Genomic DNA, 17,716 nt, shown 5'->3' with positions numbered 1-17,716 from the left:
GTTCTTTGTAAGGCTTAAGACATACATCTATAGCAGAGACATCGTCTGGGCTGCAGAATCTCCATCCTCCCTATTATTACTAAATGATGCAGCATCAGGGTTCAGTCATGGGTATGTTTTAATGCACGTTACCCTTATTATGAAGTATTTTATTAAACAGATCTGTTCTATAGCATATTGAAAAGAAATCAGCTGAAAAATATTTCCTTATTTTTAGATTTCAAATGCTCTCAAATCTTGCTGTTGCTTGCATTAATTTGTGCAGCAGTACTGTTTAAGTATCCATATTTAATAGTCTACAGTCACCAAATCTGCTTTAAACATGAGTGTAAGAGATTATTTAGAAACGTCAAAATCTCTTCTCATCTGCAAAACCCAGAAGTCATATGCAAGAAGCTAGACAATAAAATACGAAATCCAGCTATAAGTAATTTGAGAAACTATTAATAAATCTCCTAGTGTTACCATCCCCTAAACAGGCATTCAAGAATACACTGGTCACTTGACTATACTTGATTCCATTCCCCTTCTTGATACCTCTCCTTTCCTGATAAAAAAGACTTTCTTCTGCCTAGGGGGGAACCATGGCTTGCCTTTACTTCATCCAACACCCAGCCATTCTTTTGCTTTTAAACATACCTGTACACCTTGCACCTAACACTAAAATGCCATGTGAAACACTGAAATCCACACAGGGGAAAAACTGCTATTGCATGTCAGCTTTTGGCACACCAAATTCTTCAGCTTGAGTGCCATGGGCTCCTCTCAGGAGAGGGCAGGTAGAGACCTGTGGACCTCTGAATGCCCCTTTCTACAGCTATGAATCGTGGCCCCCAGTGACATAACTGTATCACAAGATGCTTTTCTTGTTACACCGTTAGGATTTATTGATGTTTTAAAGGGGACAAGTATTTAAAAGGAGTCAGTTGCTGAATCAGACTTACCAGTCCGGGATGTAGGAGACTATGTGATGGTCCGTGCTCTAGCAAAAATGTTTTCTGTGGCATCTGATACCTCGTTCAGGTTCCAATGTATGGTGGTGTTTAGTCACCTTTATGCCTTCAGAAATCTGAACTTCATTCTCAGAGAGAATTTTATGAATTCTCTGCTGGAGGTGGAGTGTTCTCCAATATCCAGCTAGCTACCCAATGCAGCAAGTACCTCCCCACCTTCCAGGGATGTTGTAAGGTTGAAGTTGGGAGAGAGAGAATCAAATGCTGCTGTACTGACAGCTATATAAGCCTATAAAAAACACAGATTCAGGGTAGTGACCTCAATACACAAGTCCTTCACCAAGATGAAGCATGAGGAAAGGTCACTGCTTACATTTTAGCAAAGTTGTAGCTAATTGGTTTTCTGGGTGTTCTTGGGATGCTTGATAAGGCCAGTGGCCAATTTATTTTGTCAAGGTAAGGGAGAATGTTTTGATCTGGAACAGAGAGGTCTGTAGGAGTTGCAGAGAGGTCTGTAGGAGTCGTAAATGCTACAGTCATTACTAACCAGCAGCTTCATTGTCTGGAAATAACTTCCTTACTACCAGGACCCTTTAGCACATGAGCCAACTACTGCCACCATATCGTGACTACCGGTTACAATGAATTATTACTGTTTATCGTTTTCCTGTCTTATATCACATGGTACTTGCATTTCTTTTCTGCTGCATTATCCTTTTTAACAGCAGGCAATGTGAAGGCTGTTCAAATGTCACACAGGGCAAGTATGTGACATAGGAAACTAGGAATGAAAAGAGCATGAAGGTAAACAGGGGTAACAACAAAGGCAATTCTGTTTTATGGTGCCAGTCACCTGCACTCAGGTGGCTAGTATGGAAAGGTGAAATAGAAACTCACAGCAGTCTAATTTGGTATCAATTATCTCTATTTTAATGCTTCAGTTCACCTGAATGCTTTACAATGATCACTAATTATCTCCGCATGTTAAAATACATGTAAGGGAAAGCTCTATCATTGTAGGGGTGAGATTTGGAATCTCTGTTGTTGATCCAACTCTTATCTCCAAGCCAGTGTCTGGTCATCAGCGTAGGAAAAAGGTGCTGAAATCTCATCTCCTAAAGTTAACATGTGTGACAGGGAGATGCCATTATGTTATGCTGTATCTGAGCAGTGTGCTTTCTAGCCAGCACAGCAAGAATTATGCCCAAGTATCTCTCACTCACACACACACACACACAGAATGATAACTGTCCTGGTCTGAGGGAGTGGCAGGGGATTCTGGTAGCAGGGGAGGGAACTACAGCAGTGGCCCCTTTGAGAAGCTTCTTGATGCTCCCCTGGCTCCAAGTCAGATCCGCCTCTGGCCAAGGCCAAGCCAATTCGCTGTGCCTCTGCAATAACGTATTTAAGAAGGGGAGTTGTGAGGAGCAGTTGTGAGGAGAACATCTGTGCAAACACCAAGGTCACTGGAAGAAAGGAGAAGGAGGGAAGGTGTGCCAGGGCAGAGACTCCCCTGTACCCAGTGGTGAGATGGCAGGGCCGCCCCCCCCCCCCGACACCATGGGGGAGCAGACAGTGATCTGCAGCCTATGGGGCCCCACGCCGGGACAGGTGACTGCCCCCAAAGGAGACCAGGACCCCATGGGAAGAAGGTCCTGCTGTCGTAGTTGAGTGCTGGGAGAACTGCAACGTGTTGGGGGGGGACCCACACAGCCGTGGGAGTGACTCGTGTTGGAGCTGGTCTGTGGAGGACTGTCTGCTGGGAGAGGGGGACCGTGCTGGAACAGGGAGGAATGCCAAAAGCCTCCACCCCTAACCCAAGGAGGCAGAAGCAGCAGGACTGACTGCACCCCCCGTCCTGCACCCTGTGCTGCTGGGGGGAGGAGGTAGAGATATCAGGAGCAAAGCTGAGCCCAGGAAGAAGGGAGGGATGGGGGAAGGTGTTTTTAAGATATGGTAACACTTCTCACAGCCCTACTCTCTCTGTTAAGTGGTGGTGGTGGTGTTAGTGTCTGTATTAAATTTATGTTCTTTTTTCTCCTTCCCTTAACGGATGTGTCTTTTGTCTGTGCCTTAAAGGACGAGGTCATCCCTCCTTATCCTTATCTCAAGTTCCTGGGTCTTTTGTTTTCCTCCTCCTCAGTGCTGGAGGGGAAGAGGGGAGTGAGCAGCGTCTTTGCTTACTTTCCTTCCCAGTGCTGTGGGGGGAAGGGGGGAGTGAGTGGCTGCGTGGTGCTCAGCTGCCCTCTGAGCTCAAACCACAACAACTTTTATGAAACTGTATTTCTTTTTCTTGTAAAAAGTTGTTTAGGAATGTACTGTGACCAAATCTAAAGGTCAAAATATTTTTTCACTTGTTTCAACACCTTGAAGAAAATCATAAGTGAACCATACTTTAGTCATTTAAGATGTTCGAGGTCCTCAGCCTTCACTGAAAATTGTGGGTAGGTAAATCTAGAGTGGTCTGTTCTTCAGGAAAGCTGGGAAGGGAATTTTTGCATTATAAAGACATGACTTTTAATTTACAAACAGTAGAGTTTAACCATGGAAACATCTACATTAGCCTTTTTGCTTTGATAAAGACACATTTTTGAGATTAATTCACATTTTTGAATCTCACCAGAGCAGGCTTGGAGTGCGTTAACTGGATTAAATCCTTTTGGGTGAAACTAAATTGGAAAAACTTATTCCAGGTGCATAGTTGTTAGTCATTAACAGGCCTTCAGTCTAAACTATTAAGAGTTTGTTCACAGCAATCACCCCCTGAAATACGTACAGTAAGGGCATAGCATCCTCAGCACCATTTAACTGAACAAAATCATACCCTGTGAGCTGCACTATCTGCTAGTGTGTATGTAGCCTGTGTTGTGTAATTTTTTGATAGGGAATAGTTTTGGTAGCTGCTGAGTTTCAGGAATAAAGGACTTTCTGTGCCTAGAATAAAGTAAACTTATTATTTCCCAATCTTTTTTTCCCCTCCTAGATTTGTCTATCACCCACAATATTCTGATTTTTCAGCTAGAACCTTCTTTGAATGTTCTACAGACATCACAAACATGACAACCTGATGTTGTTTAAAAGATTGCACATATTTTATTTTAGGGGCTTAGGAACTTCCTAAGAAATCATGTTATGTTCATCTGAAATTTTGAATTTTCAATGTAGAAAGCTGCATTATTTTGAACTTCAAAAGAATGACTCATTTTACCTTAAAGAACGAAAAGATAATTTACGCTTTAACTCTTTATAGTTTAGGCAATATTGTTTTGTTAGGACTTGGGCTATAATTTACTCAACACAAACATGATATGAACTTCTTTCTATGCACCATAGATATGAACATAAATACGGACTTCTATTATGCAATTAAATCTAATACAATTATCTAATTCTACTGTTGACAAGATTACTTGATATAAATTCTGTTATATAGTGTGTTGAGGAGAGGATTTATATTTTGGTTATGTTGTTATAGTTAATATATATAGGGTGATCTCTCACACACACATAGTAGGTGTGCTTATATATGCACACACATATATATGTGCACGTCTGTAGAAATTAGTGTGGTCTGTGAAACCTTCCCTGAATTCACCGGCTTCCACCACTGGTCTTCTGATAAGATCCACATGCTTGAAGAGAAGTATGTGTGTATGTGCAGAAGAAATTGTAAATTCTGCTGTAAGAATCTGTGCCAGGAAAGGGTTGAAGGTTACCTCTTCTGAGAAGTGATCCAGAAAACTATTTAAGGCATGGCTGTGTTGTGAGAAGCAAAGGAAAAGGGTCTCTGTTGTTGTCAGCTTGTGTGGGGTGAGGAAATTACTCTGGTGTCCTTCAAGAACTTCCTATTTAACTGAAAAACGAAAACTAGTCTTAGGGTACCACTCTACCTCTACTCTCCAAGGAGATTCTGCAGATTAGAAGAGACAGTAAGAAAAAAAAAATTAACTGCTTTTCTTCCACTGTGCACTGAGAGAAGTAATTTCTAGCCTTTAAGCCAGCACATTTTTCCTTTTATGTTTTCTGACTAAATACGGTCCACTGTAGTGAGGAATGATTTAGCACATGGCTGCTGAGGGCACATTCTTTAGAGAAAAAATTGCAGTTTCTCAGTCAAGGGGTAAAAAAAGGGAACAAAAGCAATCTTTCTTCTTTTGGATTCAACCACTTGTCAAGTTGTAGTTATGTTCTCTACATAATGTTAACTCAGCATTCACCTGTGGAATAACACTAAACTGAACTCTCATCACCATCATCTGCTTACTGTTGGTTTATCTCCCAATTCCAAGAATCATTACTTCAAACCACCCTTCTTTTTGTTTTGCTTTCTCTGGCTTCACTCATTGCATCAAACCATTCCCCAGCAGGAACACCCTTCTATCCACACATGGGCTTGTGCCTGATGATACTTTTAAATTAATACGTAAAGAAAACTTTACATGCCAAAGACTGTTTCCAGATTCTATCTTTGTGACCAAACAGCACGGCCTCACGTGTAGCAGCAGCAGCAGGCGCAGCCCCATCCTGCGGGTTGGAGAAGTGCTACATTGGCCGAGGATAATGTGAAAAAACGGCCAGAAAGCCCCAGTCCCTCCTAGTAACTCAGCACTTGACTGGAATCGATTAAGCAGCGGGAAGTGTACAGCAAGGACAGAGAACAAGGCTCCTCATCTTGGCCAGACACTTGTCTGAGTACGGCTGGGTCATTTCATCTCCCTTTGCTGCATTCCCATCGGGTGTACAATAAAAGTGTGAGGTGGTGAATATGTTACAGCTTGTAAAGCACCTGAACATCAAACATCAGGAAGCGTTTTTTACTAGCGTGGCTGGTGGGGTTTCTCGGCGCAGGCTGCCTGGAGGCCTGGCTTCCGCGGAACTTCTCGGCTCTGAATCTCTCGAAGAGTTGCTGAAAATCCGCCGCAACCTGCCGCCGCCTCCCCCGGCAGGACGAGGCCTCAGCGGTTGGATTTACCGCCGAAAGAGCGAGCCGGGCCGGCCGCTGCCCCGCCAAGATGGCGGCCCCTGACCCCCGCGCTTCCTCTTCCGGCCGGGGTTGCCATGGCGCTGCCCCCCTCGGCCCGCCCCCCCCCGCCGGTGTGTGTTTACATCGGGCAGGAGGAGCCGGAGCCCCAGCGCCGGGGGAGACGGGCACGCAGCCGGCGGTCGCCCGCCCTCCTTCTTTCCTTCCAACCCCGCCGGGCGGTGCTCCGGGAGAGGCGGCATGAAGGTGATGCTGGCGGCTGTCACCGGGAGGGCTGTCCCGCCGGCGGGGATCGGCTGGGCCGCGGCGGCGCCCGGTAGCTGGGGCGGGGGGTGAGGGGTAGGGGCCGGGGCGGGGGAACGGGGCTGGGCCCGAGGCGGTGACCAGCGGCGGGAGGTGGTGGCCCTTCGCTCTCGTAACGAAGTACAACTTCCAGAAGCTTCTGACTTCGTGAGGGATGCGGTGCCGCTTCTTGGAACGGTCTCCCGAGAAAGATTTCCCCCCTTCGCTCCATTAAGACCAGCATCGTTCCCTGCGGCGCCGCGACGGGAAGGGAGCAGCGTGGGAGCCGGGGCAAGCTGCCCGCGCCCGCTCCCCTCCTGGGCTCGGTCTGTGCAGAGAAATTGTCATACTTTCCCCGGGCCGCCTCCCTCACGCACAGCATCATGTAGGCAGCTTCGCTCCCCCGGCAGCCGAGGGGTTTCGTGCCTTTGGTATGTATGCGACCGAGAGGAGCTCCGGCGCTCCCCTGGCTGCTTCTCTTCCAGGCCCTTCCCAGAGTATGGAGGAGAGGGACCGTCGCCTTTCTCCTTAGGTTGCTGTGGAAAACTATTAGGATAGAAACAGGCTGTCCCAAGCCAGCTGGTGGCTTGGGCACCGAGGCTGGCTGGGCTGTAATAGTAGTAATACGCTAACTCTCAGTTGAGAGGTTGTCTCTTCGGTTGTGTTGGTTAGGAGTCAGCAGTGCTGTGGTATTGTTTTTCTTCCCGTTATGTTCTGTTGTATCTCTTTAATTTGCAGGTGTATGACTTCTGAAACGGTTCCCTCTCGTTAGGCATGAGGCACACCAGGCATCCCCTGTCTCCTGAATTTGTCTAACAGTAAAAAAAATAAAATTACTGCTCAGCTAGATTGTAAGCTCTCTGAGGCAGAAACTGCATGTAGCTATGCTCTGTACCTATCCTGATGGACAGATTTGGCTCAGGCCTTCCTCTGAGCCTCTGAGTCAAGTAAGAATGTGTTAGAAGTTCCCCAGCTTGTGCAGGTTTTGGGGTCTGGGCAGTGCATGCGTCTTAGTCACTCAGGTTAAAGATCGTCTCTCAACTATCAGTGTCTGCACAGCTGAACGATGAAAGAAGAGGGCCCAACATCCAAGTACATGAAATAAATATATATAAAAGAATGTTTTCTTCTTTGCAGTGTTGTTTTTTTGTTTTGCATTTGTTCAAAGCCTGATAGTAAAGAGTAATTTTTTGTTCTTTCTCTCTGAATGCTTGTTAGTTCAGATAGTGTGGGATAACAAAAAGTAAGTATGAGGCAGTTATTGGTAACTGGGTGAGTTGTTGACTTAGAAGGCAAAACAAAAACCTCAGTGCTGGCTGAACAGTACATCCAGCTTGAGGCCAAAACTGAAAAGATTTCCTTCAGCTTCTTTTTTTATTGCATGCAGAATAAACAGCTGATTATTCTTGCTAAGCCTATTACTTCTGCTGAATTCCTCTTTTGCCCCACTAGAGTGGGGAGAGCTCGTGGCTATTTTAGATGGGCTCACTCAAAATACAGCAGGATGTGAGTGGATTCCTCTTTTGATTGCAAGGAAAATATATGGGGGTTTGGGGAGAGTATTTTCTTCTTTTTTTAACCAATCCTTTATCATGTAAGCACTGTGTAGAGCTCTTCAGTATAGAAGGGATCACAGCTTTCTCTCTGACAGTTTCTGTCAAACTCTGTATTTCTTTCCATATGTGCTACCTTTGGCTGTAGCAGTTGCCTCAGTTTCCTCTGTGTAAGATCATTGCAGATGCATGATTTATAGTTTTAAGCCAGGGGCAGGGATAATTATATTTTAATTAACAAGTGGAATGCATCACAGTGTGCGTTTTTACCCCTTAAAAGTAGGGGAGGAAAGGAGAAGTAAGGGGGAGGGAGCTGTGTCCGTGGTGTGGGAGTTGGATCTGAATCCCTTTTAGGCACCTGCTCACAACTAGTTCAGTGTGACTTTAAAACGAAGTTTAGGTTGTTGATCATTGCAGAGAATACATGAGAACCAAACTTTCTGAAAAGTCATCTTACCTATTTCTCCCCTAATTGTTCATATGTCTTGGGAAATACATTTGAGTGTGTGTGTTCTTAGCAGTACTGGTTTTGAGCCTCACTGATGCTGGTTAGCAGGTTGCTGGGAAGGCAGAGCTGTCAGTGTAAAACAAGTTAATGCTAGTGTGTATAGAGGTGGTCTGCCTACTTACGGGAGGGAAGAAGCAGGTGAAGTAAGTGGTAACATCAGGGGAGTTCTGCTGTGGAAGTGATGGTTTCAGGATCCATCACTAATGTTTGATTGTGGCTGAGGAAACTAAATCTTGATGTACATTATTTTTAAGTCAAATAACATAAGTATCCTAATAAAAAAAGTGAAATAAAGTAACGTGGCAAAGTCATGCTTTAAAGCTTGAGGTATTGGAAGCTGGGTTGGATTCAAGATAGTCTCTACATGTACTTTGCTTCTATTTCCATCTCTTTGAAGCAGTGGCAATGCTGAAAGATGGTATCTCTGGGCCCTTTTAGGCTATGCAAAATATAAAACTGATTAAAGCTGCTATTCCCATCACTACAGGACAGGAATGAGGCAATCGGCTTGAAAGTGGACCATTCCTATATGTAGGAATAAATGACACATTTTGAATACGCCAAGAGCGTTTGCTTCCTTTGGGGCAGATTATCTTGCTGACAAGGAAATACACCTTTTCAGGCTGCTTTAGGAGCCTGGCTGACAGGTCTGCCAGGTGGGGAGGGCAGTTTCATTCATTAGGGATGTGGAGGGTTGGGGGAAAACGACCAAATCCCCACCCATCCATCACACTGCCACCAATTGCTGTCCCACAGTGCAGTATGTTTCCAGCATTCTTCTGTTGTGGCTAGATGCTGTATTTCTCAGGTCTTAGGCAGCACTGGAGAATGTGCTTGTGTCCTTGCTAACAGAACTTATTTGTGCCTTATCCTCAACCGGTGAATGAATTGGGGCATTAGTATAGTCCCTGATGGCTGCCTGGTACAGTTTCTGCTGCAGCGACTGCTGCTGTCAGTGCTCTAACTTAAATCCAAAATCAGACGAATGAAGGGCATTGAGAGTGTCAGGTTGTATTAGAGTTCTTGTTTGGCAAAGCAAGCTCAAGGTACGATTTCGGTTAATTAGCTGCTCCCCTTTTTATTGAAGTGATTCTCCAAAGTAGAATGAGAGTTGATGGTGCCTTGGCATGTGCTCACATTTAAGGTATGTATTTTGGGATAAGACAGGTGTCACAAATGTGACATTTTCCTTTGAGAAACTAGTAGCTATATTTAAGAGAATGAATGTGAACTTATTGCCTGTAGTTGTTCTGTTTTTCTGACTGCTTGCGACACTTGATGTTGGCAGATGAATCCTAGAGATCAGAAAAAGGCAAGGTATTTTGAAGATAAAGCATCAAAAGTTATGGAAAGCCTAAGTAAATATATATTTCTCTTGCCTCTATTTACAGACAGCTCTGGTTTTGAAGGATGTCATAAATTGTCCTGTCAAAACTTGATATATATGTAACTTTTTTTCTACGTATCTCTGATCCTGTTTAGCAGGGCTCTTGACAGTTGATATGAAAAGTACTTGGGAAAGGAACAGCTTATAAAAAGGAGAAGAGACAAAAGGTATTTCTTTCTGTGGAGTATATAGTCATCTTTATTTATTTTTTTATTTCCTGGCTTGTGGTCTTACATTTGTTATAAGAAGGAGGAGAAGAAGAGTGAATATGTGATAGAGTTAAGAGGGAAATGGATTGTATATTCTCCAGATAATTCTGACAAATATTTGCCTATGATTGGTCACATCTGGTTTTCTTTATTGGTGAGCTATCTTACAAACTTTCTGGTGGTTTTCTTTTTCCAGTTGTTTGAGCTGAATTTCAGAGAGGTGGGAAGAGGTTACATGGCTTCAGAGATCTGGGCAAGGTACATGCTTACATTGGTGAGAGTAGCAGTAGAGCTCTTAAGCAATTTCTTCGAAAGAAATGTTGTTGCTGGCTGAACTTATTGGAAGTCACGGAAGTGGTTTGTACTTGTGTTAGCAAATCTTATGATCTTAACACTGCCTAAGGTTTAGTGCAATTCTTGGGAAATTCCTTTCAATCTCAAAAAATCGCTGTGGAGGAGAGCTTGTGCACCTTGCAGACCCTCAAAAGTTAAAGACAGCCATTACCAAAACTGTTGCTACAGAATTAATTTTTACTTTTAAGTTGTGTTGCTTGCATTCATAATGATCAAGCGTTTTTGCTATCCGATGGCTGTTTAGTTGCTGAGTGAAGTAATTCTGGTTGGAATCTTGTATGCAGCTTCTCACAGTTAGTTTGGAAGAAAATGAGATCTCTATGAAGCCTGAAATAAAAAGGGCGTTATTGCTGGCAGTGCTTCTGACTGTCAAGTTTAAGGCATGCAGGCTAGGTGTGAATTTGGAGAGAATGATAGTACCAGAAGATGTAGTGTGTGTTCTGCAGAGTAAGTAAATATTTTATTTGAAATGTTTCTCCTTTAAAATGCTACAACAATAAATGCGTGGAACAACAAGCGACACTGATCTAAAAGAGCTCTGATCTGAGTTCAGGAGTTCATTTGTAAGGAAGGAAATAACTACCTAGCCATTGACAAAATCAGTTTAAAATTTGTGTGATAAATCATATTGCAATCTCACAGCTAATTCAGAAATGTTTGATGCTTTGCAGAAAATGCATTTTGAAGCTCCTAATGAAACAAGGAAACAGAAATAAGTTCTGGATTGAATAAAATGCTTTAACCTCAATTTCTAGCATTTGAAATTACTTTTGGAGCTTTTGGAACAACTTTTTAACTTTACATGTATTATTATATTTTTTGTCTACTTTTAAAAAGTGAAGTTAAGATTTTGGCAAGACAATTTGTGATTCAAACTGTTCTAGTGATGCCTCTTGTGACTCTTTGGGGGGGAAGTGGTCATATTCTTCAGGCTGGACACATCATTATCTAATTTGAATTAAAGTTTTATTGTAGAAATTACTATGTTGTAGCTGTAAGAGCCCTTGAAAAAAATTAGTTAAATTTCAACTCATGAAAGCTAAAACAATAGTTTTGTATTTTTAAGGAAATAAATGCATGAAAGTCAGGTAATTCAAGTAGGCCATATGAAACCGCTGTTACAGAATACTGCATAATGCATCCTTCCAGGAGTGTTTGGTTTTGGTTGGTGCGGGTTTGTTTGGTTTGGGTTTTTTGTTTTGCTTTTTTAAATCATGACCCTACTGAGGATAATTAAAAGGGTACTACTTTTTAAGTCTCTAGCATGGTTAAGAAAATCATAGGCCCATACTATTAAGCAAAGGGTTTCTCATTTTTATTTCAGACAATTTTTTTTCATGCTGTCTGCAGCTTTCTAGAGTGGTACTTCTTTCTGCAGAGTGCATTATCTCATTTCTTTAGTCTGAGTGAAACAGGCGTTAATCATTAAATCCACCTGTCAAGCGCCAGGCTGGAGAAAATACATTTATACTGTGTTTCTTAATTGTAGTTATGTAGAAAGTGCAATAAAACTGCAGGTCATTAAGTCTTATTATTGCTTGCTTTTGGTTCACCTGCCTTACTGAGTGATTTTTTTTTTTTTTTTTCTCTGAAGTCTTTGTTGACAGACAGTGAATGACAGACAGGGTGTAGGAAGGCTGCTTCCCACTGAAATTACCTAAATCAGTGAATGGTCAGTTATCAGTAGTTGATTGATAATTGATATTTTTGAGGTAATTATGATTATTGGTAATTATTTAATTGCTTTCAGACTGGTTTGCTGTGATGCAGGGTCATGCTTCCATTCTGCATTATTCTGTGTTATACTCCTTTCTGTTTCAGAGTCTGTTAGGTGTTTCTCTAATAACTGTTTTTCTTATATATTTTCTTATATAGTATCCTGCCCTCAACTTTAACAATTACTAATCTTTGAGTTACGCTGTGCAGTGACAGTTTGCCTTCATGTGACTTCTTTTTTTCCAAACAAATGCTATTCTTCATGGTCAGTTTTTGAATATAAACCGTGTTCTGGACAAGGCATACCCTTCCTTGTGGAGGGAGTAGTTTAAACTAGAATTTATAGCAAATTATGCAGCTTATTTCAGGGTCCCTTTGCACTTTACACTGCTGTGTGGTATCCTTTTGATAATCACACTGGTTAACCTGCTCGGACTGAGGAGCGTTCTCTTGGGGCCAGGTCAGTACATGGTCAAATCAAGTGTGATTTGGTTTGTTTTTGGAAAAACACTCTTTCTTTCTGTGCTAACATTGATTTAGTAGGTAAAATTCAGATGGAAAATAAGTGGTCGATCCAGACAAAATTCAATACAACAATTAGTTCACAATCCTGAACTGTCTGCACTACCACTGAGCAGACTGTACTGGCTTTTTGCTCTGTAAATGGTGTTATCTGTCCCGTATAATGTGTGAATATGAAAAGTGTGACCCAGACTGTTTACTGGCTTGCTGAATGGAGAATAGATTGTGGTGTCATTAGTGCTGTTGAAAAGTTATTTATGCCAAGTAAACCCTAATTAGGATCACTCGCAGTACAAAGTTGTTTTATTGCTATATTTAATAGGATTTTACTCTTCTGCTGATAACTCAGTCTTGATTTGGAATTTGCAACATTAAAACTTGCTCTTGTTGCCCCTCTCCTCCAGTCATGTTGTCAAGACAAAAATTGTAGTTTCCCTAATGTGTTTGTCCAAATGCAACTAATCTAAGCAGCTTTTCTTGCTCTTTCTTACAGTGTACTTTGAACAAAGTGCTATAATTTTACACTACTGTCATCCTCAGCATTTCTATTTCTGTACTTTCCTTTAGTGTTCTAGGGGATTTATAACTGCAACTCGAATTCCCCTTGGGCTGAAACCTGGCACAGAAGCTCTCATTATGAGCAAACCTTGTTTTGCAAAATTAAAAGCAAAGCATCCATCAAGAAGCTTTCTTAAACCTACAGGAAAGCAAAAAATGTTTATGGTTGCGGATCAATTTTTTTCACTCTGCAGGAAAAATCCGGCCAACTTTGGAAACCCCTAAGGTGTGGGTGTGCAGTAAATAACGATGGCAGATTCAGTGGAATGCTCCTATTACATTTAGAAAATTTAAATTGGAAGTCTTAATTCCCCAATATGCTAAAAATTCATTGCTGAAGTAAATGCTGCAGCTGCAACAGATACCTGCCTAACAAAGCTATGGTGATAATTTTAAACTTGTTTCTATGTCTGACTGTCGTTAACTGAGCAGTAGTGTATAAGGAGATGGCTGGGTACTTAACATGCTTCAGCTGAAGTTACATACCTGTAGACCCTCAGCTCCCTGGAAAAGGAGTCGTCATATTGAACTACCTACTCAGTGTCTGCTTATTTAAAATAATTTTTGTTTAAGCAAACAGTTTCCTTGGTTTCGGTAGGAATTGAGGCTTTATGTAATTGTGTAGAAGCAGAAAGAACATTATGGAAGATGGAATCATTTAATTTGATTAAACATGAAATATCAAGGATAAGTTCTGAGAAACTTCGTAACAATGATTAGATAGAGGAGACATCCCAAATTAACACTGTCATTAATGATGTCATTGAAAGCCTGGTGGTCAGCCTCGTTATTACTGGATCTGACAAGCCCTTTGGCATTTGCACACATTCAGCCCAGTCATATGTATCATCTCTCACCCATTTGGAGAAAGTGAACATGGGATGAGAAGATCTGGGTTTTTTGTGGTTTTAGGAAGGGGCAAAGTATGCAAATGTGCAGGGAACTGTGTGTTTTTTAGTCTTGTGGACATGCAATAGGCATTCTTTAAACATAATATAAAAATAATCGATGCTTTCACCAAGATTCTTAAAAAATATGATTGTAGTTTCCCAGAGCACTTAAACTGTCCTGTGCTTAGGGATTACTTCACTTCTTTCTTCCCACAGACTTGCTAAGTTTTGTAGTTCCTTAGGGGTGCACCTACCCTTTATAATTATCAGTTGAAATGTATTTGATGCTACATAAATAAGTTGTTGGACCTGTGCTGGGAAAGCTTATGAGTGAAACTACAGAAGTCAAGGGGTGAAGCCTGTGCTGTCACTCATTTTCTTCTGCTAAATTGCTTTATTGGAATTGTGCCTACATAGAATACCAGGTCTGACAGTCAGTGTTGGGCCAGACAGAGGACATGTGATTTAGGCTGGCAGTTGTAGGTTTGCATAGAATGAAGTAGGTCTGACCTTGTGGGCTCTTAAGGAGAGGCTTTACGAGGAATGAGGCAGTTCTGAACAGTGAAATAAGTGAGGTTTTAGGCTCAAGTCCAGAATGGAAATGAATGTGAAGATGAACGTCAGAAAGTAAAAACTGGAGTAAAGTGCTCAGGAGCAAGAACAGAAATATGAAGGTCTAGGTCAGGAAATAAATACTGTTTTCACTTGAAAATGCAAAGGGAAAGTAGTAGCTAAAGCACCTGATTTTAGAATAAGTTCCAAAGGGTAGTTTCAGAACTGAGACACTAAACTGCTGCTGAAGTCACGACTGCGGGCTTTACATTTCCTCCAGCTTCTGTTCTGCAAGCGGAAAAGGATTACTGATAACAGTATAATGGAGAAGAGTATTAACGTGGGTTTTCTTTTGGTTTTGCTTGTGTGGGATTTTTTTTAAGAATACTATGTTTCTAGGCGTTGAGTAGGAATATCAGTAAGGAACAGAATTTTAAGATACATGCTGCTCCTTGGTTGGGAACAGCAGTAAAGTGTCTTCCTATTAGTAGTTATAAACTGAAGGGAACCTGAAGCTATTTTCCCCCAAATCATTCAATTTCAGTAATAATTTTTCACAGGATGGGTTCTTTTTTTGATTCCCTTCCCTCTGCCTTGTTGCTATTGTTGGCCTTTGCTTTGGGGTTTTATTTTTTGCTATTCATTAGCCTAATCTTGGTTCAGTGAACAGTCAGTTGACAAACTACTTCAGTTTAAGGTTATATACTGTAATTAATGTAATACTAACAAAAGTAGAGTGATGGTGGTTGTGAAGAGTAGGTTTTTTTGGTTGTTTCAAGATGGTCTGTAGGGACTTTTTAGAAAGCTTAGCTGTTTCCAGTGTTGACTTACCTGTTGGGGCATTTGGAGTGACAGTCTCGTGTTGCTGTTGACTTATGTACAAAATGGGCCAATAATGGTTGCTTAGTGTTGGGACTGTTCCTACACTATGTGGGTTTTTTGAATACTTAATGCTCTGCTGAGACTGAGATAGTAAAGGCTGTTTTTATGATTGACCTTGCTGAAATAATTTGTTAATACAAATGCAATAAATGCAGCTCTTTGTTTCATGTCATAAACGTAACTCGGTAGCTTGTGGAAAATACTGACCCTCACTGGATAAGAACCTTCTTTCTGTCACGCATGAATTTATCACAGCAATTGTAAAATATACAGTCTTTAAATATACTGAAAATACAAGCATATCACTGAAGTTCTGGTCAGAATTATTCTCAAAAGCATTGTATCGCGTGGAAAAGCATGAGGTCTAGTCTGAAATGCTTGTAGGTGATCTGTCATGCTTGTTTAGTTCAGTGCTGGCAGTCCTCTCTGTCCATAAATACATAGCCTTCTATGAAATACGGTATAAGACAGCAAACAAACGCTAATTTACTGGGTCACAGCAGCCCGTACTATTTGAGTTAAACTGCACTGTAAGGTCAGTAGACAGACAGTATTATCAGAATATGGGATAATATGTTCCTCGGGCAGTTTCTGTGAGAATACCTGTAGGTTTTTTTCTCTTCATCTTTATAATTTGCTGGGTTTATACAAAGCTTTTCAGCTTCCTTGTAGTTCATCAAAACTGTTGGGAGGGTCATGAGCTACGTTGAAATTGCCACATCCATAACTTCAGTTTGGAAGGGTGGGTATTGCCTCTCCCTGAGTTGACTTGTTTTTCATCAGCTTAGATCTTGTTTTAAATATGACATATAAAAATTGCCTAAACAGTGGTTATAGTCAGAAACTCATCAATTGCTGAAAGGAATTGTATGATGTTCTTTCTTGCTTGTGAGAGCAGGGACTGCATCTGGAGAGCCAAGAGGTTTTTCTTAGTTACGTGTTCTAGGCTCTGCGCCATAACCTAACTGTTCCTCTAATAATACCTGTTTCAATCTCTGCTTCTTCAGTGGCTCTAGTGAGGAATGGAACCATACTCTCAATTAAAAAGGCTATAAAACCCCTAAATAATTAAAAGAATATTGTACTTTTAATAATATCCGGGTGTTTCTGAACTGTTGATCCATCTTCCTGCATCCTAGATGCTCCTAGAGGGAGCATCAAAGCAAAAGCAACATCTGCGTGCATTACTTCTGCTGTGGCTGCAGCTCAAGAGGATTATTATAGAATTGCTGGATACTGTATGGCTGCTTATCTGCAAGCCAGTAACTTACACAGTTGTGTGCATCCCATTCCCCAGTTCATCTGTCAAGGATCCTAAGAATCAGAAAATGTTAACTGATGCCTCATTCCTGAAATAGTAGTGTAAAGAAAAAAAAGTTGAGACCAACCTCTTTATAACTTAGTTACAAATCTTAGAAAACAATTTCCTGGAATGTTTGATTGCAGTAGATTACTGCCAGAACTGCAGATATCTTAAGTATTGATTATCAAGCTTGTGATAGACCTGGTGAATTGAACTCAGCAGATAAAACTAAAACATCAGTGGATGTGCTAACATAAGATACAAAGCCATTGTAAAGAGACTTTGTAATGTTGTTAATAACACCTGCCAGTGTTTCAGCCTTAAGTATTACTTCTAGATATGGATACAAGAACCTAGGATCTCATATACTGTTAGCTGGTTTACATTTTAATTAATTAGTGAAATTCAGTACCAACATTGTGTACACTTATTCACCGGTCTCAATGATTAAACTGCTGTGCTGAAGTCTGATAAACACAGGTGTTTATGAGACTGCTTCTCCTAGAAGCTCCCTATATTATCACTGAGATAAGAACTTGCATTATTCTATAGAAAACATTTCTAACTTCATTTGACAAACTAGGAAATCTCAAGATTTCAAGGTTTCTTGCAAAACAATTCTTGGAAAAGTTAAGTTTGGGATTACATGTCAAGTCGTGCCTCAGTCTAGACTGTGTTTTCAATTTTTAACATTAAATCTTGAAATTTAAAAAACTGTAAATCAGGTTTTTGGGAAGATTCTCCAAAAAATACAGGAAATGGATATCAAATAGCATTCAAAACATGCAGTGTTCCGATTGTCTTTGAGTAGTGAAAAAAGTCTTCAAAAATTCTGACCATTTCTGTTAGATATTAAGCATGTTCTGTAGAAGTAGTAATCTTGAATTGTGTATTTTTCTTCTGTGGAATTCCAGTAGCAAGTGTTAAGGTTTTGAACTGGAGGGAAGTAGGTGATGGCAAACATCATCTCAGCCACAGACTTCATGGTGATCTGTAGTGGGCTCTATTTTCCTCACAGCTGGACTTGTTAATACTAGTTTAGGGCTAAGGTTGATCTTCAACTAAA

General features: G+C 41.2%; 1 protein-coding gene across 1 annotated transcript in view; it reads left to right on the top strand.

The window, feature by feature from the left end:
- The first annotated feature begins 6,032 nt into the window (after positions 1–6,032).
- The window catches only part of LOC141962028 (transmembrane protein 263-like), a 203,196-nt gene continuing 191,512 nt past the window's right edge, over positions 6,033–17,716 (top strand). The window contains exon 1 of the mRNA XM_074909530.1: positions 6,033–6,180. Within this exon, the coding sequence (XP_074765631.1) occupies positions 6,175–6,180 (6 nt within the window). The 5' untranslated portion in view covers positions 6,033–6,174. The remainder of the gene's footprint in view (positions 6,181–17,716) is intronic.

The sequence above is a fragment of the Athene noctua genome, chromosome 6 (assembly GCF_965140245.1).
Source record: "Athene noctua chromosome 6, bAthNoc1.hap1.1, whole genome shotgun sequence".
NCBI lineage: Eukaryota > Metazoa > Chordata > Aves > Strigiformes > Strigidae > Athene > Athene noctua.
The sequence above is the reverse complement of the archived record's forward strand: the minus strand, read 5'-3'. Positions and strand labels throughout refer to the sequence as shown.